Source organism: Lupinus angustifolius, unplaced genomic scaffold, assembly GCF_001865875.1.
Source record: "Lupinus angustifolius cultivar Tanjil unplaced genomic scaffold, LupAngTanjil_v1.0 Scaffold_25_390, whole genome shotgun sequence".
Lineage (NCBI taxonomy): Eukaryota > Viridiplantae > Streptophyta > Magnoliopsida > Fabales > Fabaceae > Lupinus > Lupinus angustifolius.
The window spans coordinates 3881-11340 of NW_017720323.1; the positions used below are offsets into that span (position 1 = coordinate 3881).

The 7460-nt window shown below is 35.7% G+C and overlaps 1 protein-coding gene across 2 annotated transcripts; it reads right to left on the reverse strand.

Annotated features, from left to right (window-relative positions):
* Positions 1 to 2720: 2720 nt before the first annotated feature.
* Positions 2721 to 5128, reverse strand: LOC109338447 (putative pentatricopeptide repeat-containing protein At3g23330). Of its 2 annotated transcripts, XM_019575692.1 has the most exons (2): positions 3214 to 5128; positions 2761 to 2899 (listed from the first exon to the last, which is right to left on the reverse strand). In XM_019575692.1, the coding sequence occupies exons 1-2, from the start codon at positions 5040 to 5042 to the stop codon at positions 2869 to 2871; spliced, it is 1860 nt and encodes a 619-aa protein (XP_019431237.1). In that variant the 5' UTR covers positions 5043 to 5128; the 3' UTR covers positions 2761 to 2868. The 2 variants fall into 2 exon arrangements, with proteins under 2 accessions (XP_019431235.1, XP_019431237.1); XM_019575690.1 differs by having other exon boundaries at positions 2721 to 5128.
* Between the last annotated feature and the right edge of the window lie 2332 nt (positions 5129 to 7460).

The following is a 7460-nucleotide window of genomic DNA, read 5'->3' on the forward strand; positions in this document are numbered from 1 at the left end:
CTTTCCACTTTTATGATGGAAAGGAAGAGATGACACAGGTCGTAGACGGGCTATTGAACTCTGTTCACAAATAATTAATAGATGTTTAAATTTTTATAAATAATTATGAATGAAAGATGTTTAATTTTTAACATATAATAATAATTTAAAAGATGAGATTGATAGCAAAACAAAAATATTTGTCGTAGACCGACTTTCCACTTTTAAAGTGGAAAGGAAGAAATGACACAGTTTGTAGACCAAACTACCAAACTCCGTTAAAAATATTTAAAACATGTTTATTTTTTTAATATATGGTTATAAATAATATAAGTTTGATTTTTAATACATTATTATAAATAATTAAAAGATGTTTAATTTTTAATAGATAATTTTAAATAGATTATATTTTAGGAACATGTGATTGATAGCAAAGATACAACGCTGGTTGTAGACCGACTTTCACTTTCAGAGCGGAAAGGAAGAAATGACACGAGCTATAGACCTAACTACCAAACTCTATTTAAAATACTTTATTCATTTATTCTATTGTTAAAGGATGGATTTTAATTTTATTGGAACCAATGTTAAAGTAAATTATGATAAAGTATAGTGACCATCACTAAAAATATGAAACATACTAATTAACACACACTTCACTGTAGTGTACTAGAGTAAATAATAATATTGGAAGTGATACAACAAATAAACATAAAAAAAGAATAATTGAAAGAATTAAGTAATAAAATGTAAAGATAATTTGTTTTTAAAGAACCCCAAGTATGAAACAAAAATGAATCAGGCCCAACAAAGGGTTTACCCCTCCTCATTGACGTGAAAACATCAAAAGGGGTGGGATGCAATCCCCAAACCCATTTCATCCTTCTTCTTCTCTCCTTCTCCGGCGGCAGCAGCGGAAGGCATCAACGGCGAAAGGTTTCATTAACCCCTAAGTCGAGTAGACCTTGTTGTTGTTGTGAGAATTCTTAATTCATGAGTTGTAGGGAGGGATTTATGTCCCACAAACAGAGACTAAAGCAAGTGTTGAGTTCAAAGCCGGTGTTAAAGATTATAAATTGACTTATTATACTCCTGACTATAAAACCAAAGATACTGATATCTTAGCAGCATTCCGAGTAACTCCTCAACCTGAAGTTCCGCCTGAAGAAGCAGGTGCCACAGTAGCTGCCGAATCTTCTACTGGTACCTGGACGACTGTGTGGACCGATGGGTTTACAGTCTTGATCGCTACAAAAGACGATGCTATCGCATCGAGCCCGTTGCTGGAGAAAAAAATCAATTTATTGCTTATGTAGCTGATCCTTTAGACCTTTTTGAAGAAGGTTCTGTTACTACCATATTTACTTCCATTATAAGTAATGTATTTGGTTTCAAGGCCCTGCGCGCTTCACGTATGGAAGATTTGCGAATAGAATCTTACATATCCCCAACATAGGACGTAGTACATATTCTTTTGCTGTTTGGTGAATATACTGTAGCTTGCATAGTATGTAGTTTATTTTTTCTTTTGTTCAAGTAGAACGGCATATAACGTCAAATTGTTGATTGACTGTGGAGTTTCTGAATCACACCTTGTCATATTCCTTACAAACTGGATACCAGACGTGGGATCAAAGGAAGTGCTATGTCTCTTTTTTAAAAAACTTGTCATTATGCCATGTCTTAGAGTGGTTGGTTCCTATGGTTACCTTACTGACTGTTGTGTTTGGTGAATTTTTCAGAGGAGTTAATGCACCATTTTGTTGATTTGAAAGGTGGTCAGAAGGGCTTTGGGATCTTGTGTAGCAGATTCAGACCAAGTGAGGTCATCAGATGACAAATCAAGCACAAATCAAGGCAATCGGCAATAGCATGAGAAATACAAAAATTTCCCAAGCCACTACTAAACTTGGACAACATGGAAGAAACTTGTTCCAAAATATCAATAACTTCCCTCACTAACTCAACAAATTCAGCAGAAGAAACTTTGAGACATGCTGATCCTGATAAATGAGCGGTACCAATACTAGAACCCATTGGGGTGAAGAATCCAGCATAAGCATGAAGAAGAAGGTGATGAGAGGCATTTTGGAATGAGGGTAGGAGTGTGAAGCCATGACAAAGTACTATAGTATGAGAGTGTTTGTTTTTAATCAACTCTTCATGTTGTAACTGGAATTTGTGTTTTTAAAGGAAAATTTATCTATAACAATGTTGACAAATTTTGTATTGAAGTTGCGAGTGTAGGAAGTTAAAATATTCTCATTATGGATTCTTACTATTTCCAAAATAGAATGAACTTGGTTGGCCACTGAATTAATTGCCATTTTTTGAAATTGTAAAATGCTATCGCATTAACTCATAACTCATCAAAATTGTAAATCAATTGATATGTGCTTCCTGTGAGGGCAAAATTTACTGTTCATAAAATGTATCACTCAAACTTAAAAACAAAGTTTCCCACACAATTATAAAACCCCACAATATTATGAGTCTGAATATTAGACGATTAAATGTCAACAAAAGAATAAACTCTATGTAACAAAAATGAAAATGTTGTATTGGATGAGTTGACACACTAGATAAGATATGATCAAAAATAAATATATTAAGGAGATGGTAGAATCGTGCATGAATAATTATTTTAGTACTATTAAAGGTATCCTCTCACCCTATAGGTAAGGAACTAATCCATTTCAAAATGCATGTTGTATCTTCCAACAAATGTCGCTCCTAGGAATTGAGCTTTTGATTTTTTATAGGAATCTAGCGAAATCTTACACCACTAGATCAATGCCTTATTGGTGCCAGTAATTATATATAAGGTGTTTTGCCTTTTGTCACCAATAATCTCCACAAGAGCAACTACCATTCTTAAAATGATGGAACCTATGGATATCTCTCACAATTATTTGCCTTCCTAGAAGCTGAGAAGCATACTTGATGAAGTTATGACAATCAGTACAAATGCGGAGGTTCTTCATAATTCGAATGGGTGTCCCAGGGTAAGTGTTGATGACACCAAAGATTAATGCAAGCTTTTCACTGTGATGACCAATAAGTACTTCACCCTGTTCTTCTTCTACATCCTGCATGACTAGTTTCACATCAAGGGAGTATCCAATTTCCTTCAACTTTCCAGTTAGAGTCTCCAGATATGAATATATGTCCTCATCTTGTGGGTGAGACCTATCTCCCATATAAAAACTGTGGATTTTATCCTTTAGCTGAATCCAAGATTGACCAGGCTGCTTCTTGATACCTTTTTGATGCATTGAACTCCTTACCCGAGCAGCGTCATCCCATTTATGGTTAGAAGCACACATATTGGATAGCAAAATATAGGTTCCTGAATCAGATGGTGTAACTTGAAGTAGCATTTCAGAAACCCACTTTCCCATCTCAATATTTTTATGAAGATGGCAAGACCATAAAAGTGATTTCCATACAGAAGTCAAGTGAGAGATACCATTTTCATAGATAAAGTTCTTTGCCTCAATTATTTGACCGGCTCGACCATAAAGATCAACCATCGAAGTGCAGTGTTCCACTCCAGGATCAATGCAATAAGCATCTTTCATCACATGAAAATATCTACAACCTTCTTCAAGCAGCCCTACATGGCTGCATGCATTCAAAACTCCTAAAAAGGTAACCTCATTTGGTATAATTCCCTGCTTCAACATTCCTTCAAAAAGATGAATTGCCTCCCTCCCTTGACCATTTATGGCACAGCCAGAGATCATTGAAGTCCACAAAACAACATTTGGTTCATTGATTTGCCGGAAAATCATCCAGGCATCATCCAAGCTACCAGATTTAGAATACATGTCAATTAGGGAGGACCCAAAATAGGCATCTAATCTATGCCCATTTTTCTGAGTGTAGGCATGTGTCTGCCGACCAAAATCCATAATCCCAGCATTAGCACAAGCAGAAATAACAGTTGTGACAGTCCAAATATCAACTAAAACTAGTTCACGAATCATTAACCTGAAACATTTTAAACCATCTTCATATCTACCATTCCAAACATAACCAGAAACCATTGAACTCCATGAAACTATTTCTGCCTTTGATTTCAACCCAGTATTCTGTTTTCTCAGAAAATCTTGAGGTGCATCTTTGAGAACTAAAGATGCCTTATCCATTCTACCACACTTACAATACATTTCAATAAGCGAACTCCTTACAAATTCATCACCACTATATCCAAATTTTAAGACCCACAGGTGAAGTTGTCTCCCAAGCTCAAGAAGTAATAAAGAAGACGCCAAAATAAGAGCTATTGAGAAAGTGACCGCAGAGAACTCTGTCCCATATTCCACCATACAATATAGTTGTTCCAATGCACATCTCTCATAACCACATTGCATCAGCCCATCTATTATTGTATTCCAACTCACAACGTCCTTGTGAGGCAAGTTCCTGAACATCTCAAGAGACTTCTCTGCATCTCCTGCGCGCAAATATGCACCAGTCATTATATTCCATGACACGATGTCTCTCTCATTCATTGATCCGAAAAATCTCTCCCCATATTCAAAATTCTTGCATTTCAAGTAAAGGTCAAGAACAGAATTCTCCAGCACAACATCTCCATAAACCCCATTTCTCAGCATCCATGCGTGGATTGCCTTACCCAATGGGAGATTGTTTCCAGCGGAACAACACTTGAGAACACTGGACAATGCGTACTGATTAGGACCTGCACCCTTTTCCTGCATTTCTCTAAAAAGGCTAAAGACCACTTCTGATGATGAGTCGGTTCGAGCAAAACCTGATATAAGAATGGTCCAGGTTTGATTGTTTCTGTGGGGAATTTCATCAAACAGTTTCTGGGCATTATTCATATTATTGGATTTAATATACAAGGACAAAAGATAGTTAGCCAAGTTCAAAATTTGAAGGGAGCCATTCTTGAAGTAGTGGGCATGAAGTGTAGTACCCAATGGTGAGTTGAATTTTGAGGAGTGAAGGAGTGAGCTCGAGTGGCGCCAACGGGACCAAAATGGGGTGGATCCAATGTGACAACGACAAGAAACAAGGCCACGATACACCATTCTGATCTAATCTCATTCTACCCAAACAACATAAAATTAAAAACTAGTTTTGCCGCCAAACTTTATCTTCCATGTTACGAAGGGAGCTTTATGGCGTTCGTTTTTTTGTTATTGAATGACAAATATACAAAAGAAACCAGTCCAAAAATAATTGAAACCACACAAAAATTTAAATTGTTTAATCATATTGGACTGATTTTATAAAATTTATTTATTTATTTTTTTGTTCCAATTTTAAAAACCATATTAATGCACGCCAAATTAGTATTAATTACATACATATAAAAAATGAAGATTATTTCAATTTTAAATTTAATTAACCTTACAATTGATAATATAAAATGTACATTTCCCATATTTTCTAATTGCTAAAAGTGTTATTACTTAAGAGTAAACAATTTTTTATTATTAAATTATGTTGATGTATTATTCGTGTTTCTTTCTTGATGTTTTATTTTTTGTTGTTTTTTTTTTGCTATGAGGTTGTTATTTATAGTTTATATGATTATTATTAATATTCAATTAAATGTTAGCATGTATTAGACTTGACCCCAAGAGTTATGGAATATACCTATCAATTCTTTTATATAAATTTGACATTTTGAAAACTTACTAAACTTGTTATTTTGAAATAAATATGTATTTTAAGAATACTTAACACTTTCAAAATGCGTCAGAACTAGACCTCATCTTATTCATGACAACATTGGAATGATGTTTTACCTAAAAATAGATCTAAACCAACAATTTACATCCCTAATTTTTATCATTCTTATTAATATTGTACCAATTACTATTGTTACATTTATTTAACCAATAGTTCTGTTGTGCAATGACTCATATCTCTAGATAACAGCAATACAAGTTATGGGCTTGGACTGATGTAAAGGGTTGGGGTAGAGGGCTATATATATTGATGTTATGTAAACCTAATGTAACAAGGAGAAGAATAGTAAAACACTAATCCTTATTCTCTAATAATATATAGTGGTAGCCGCTCAACGCTCCCGGGGACGTAGGCACAATTGGCCGAACCTCGTTACCAAATCTCTTGTGTTATTCTCTTGTCTCTATACTCTTTACTATTTGATTGTTCGCTTGTTCCCAACAAATTCACTAATTAAATTACTATTAGTTTAACTATATATATTATAATAAACGTTTATGCATATAAATATTATTATTTGTAATATATATCTCAATTAAAGAAATGGTTGAATAAATGACCTATAACAGATATTGTTATTGGGAAGAGTTGAAGGAGAAGGTCGCGGGAATCATACGACTTTGTCTATCAGATGAGGTGATGTATCATGTTATGGATCTGACATCACCAACAGAGGTATGGGAGACATTAGAGAAGCGGTTCATGTCCAAGTCTCTAACAAATAAGTTGTATTTGAAACAGAGACTCTATGGCCTGAAGATGCAGGAAGGTGCTGATTTGCAACAACATCTCAACAATTTTAATCAAGTGATCAATGACTTGCAGAAACTTGATGTGAAGGTTGATGATGAGGACAAAACAATAATATTACTGTGTTCTTTGCCAAATTCCTATGAACACTTGGTGACAACATTGACATATGGGAAAGACTCAATCAAACTGGATGAGATCGCATCTGCACTTTTGTCCCACACTCAAAGAAGACAGAATGTAGGTGAAGGGTCTCAGAGTGATGGGCTGTACGTGAAAGGGAGCCAAGCGCGTGGGAGGAGACAAGGCAGAGGAGGTCCTGCCAAAGGAAAAGGACCAAATTTTAGGGGCAGAACACTAGTAGAGTGCTATAAGTGCAAACAGACTGGGCATAATAAAAAGGATTGTCCCAATGAATGGAGTCCTAGCAAGCCGGTGGGGAAAGATGGGGTATCTACATCTACAAATGTTGCACAGAAAGATGACTCTGGTTACAATAGTGAAGTTGATCTACTATATGTATCATCAAATCATAGTACAGATGAGTGGATACTTGACACTAGTTGTTCCCACCACATGACGCCAAACATGACGCCTAACAGGGAATGGTTCACCACATACAGGGCAGGCAATTTTGGTTTCGTGTATCTCGGAAATAATAAAGCATGTGAAATTATTGGTATGGGAGAACTCAGAATTGTGATGGATGATGGTGTAGTGAAGACGTTATGTGAGGTTAGGCACATACCAGATTTGAAGAAGAATTTGGTTTCTTTGGGGACATTGCAGGCCAAAGGGTTTACTTATAGAGCTGATGGGGACAGTGATATTCTTCGAGTATGCAAAGGTGCTCTGACTGTGATGAAGGGTAAAAGGACTGCAGGGAACACTGACAAGTTGTTAGGGAGAACAGTTGTAGGTGGACTTGCTGGAGTGGCTGAAAGATCTTAGTATATTCAGACCATGGTGCTACAAAATTATGGCACATGCGTTTGGGACAC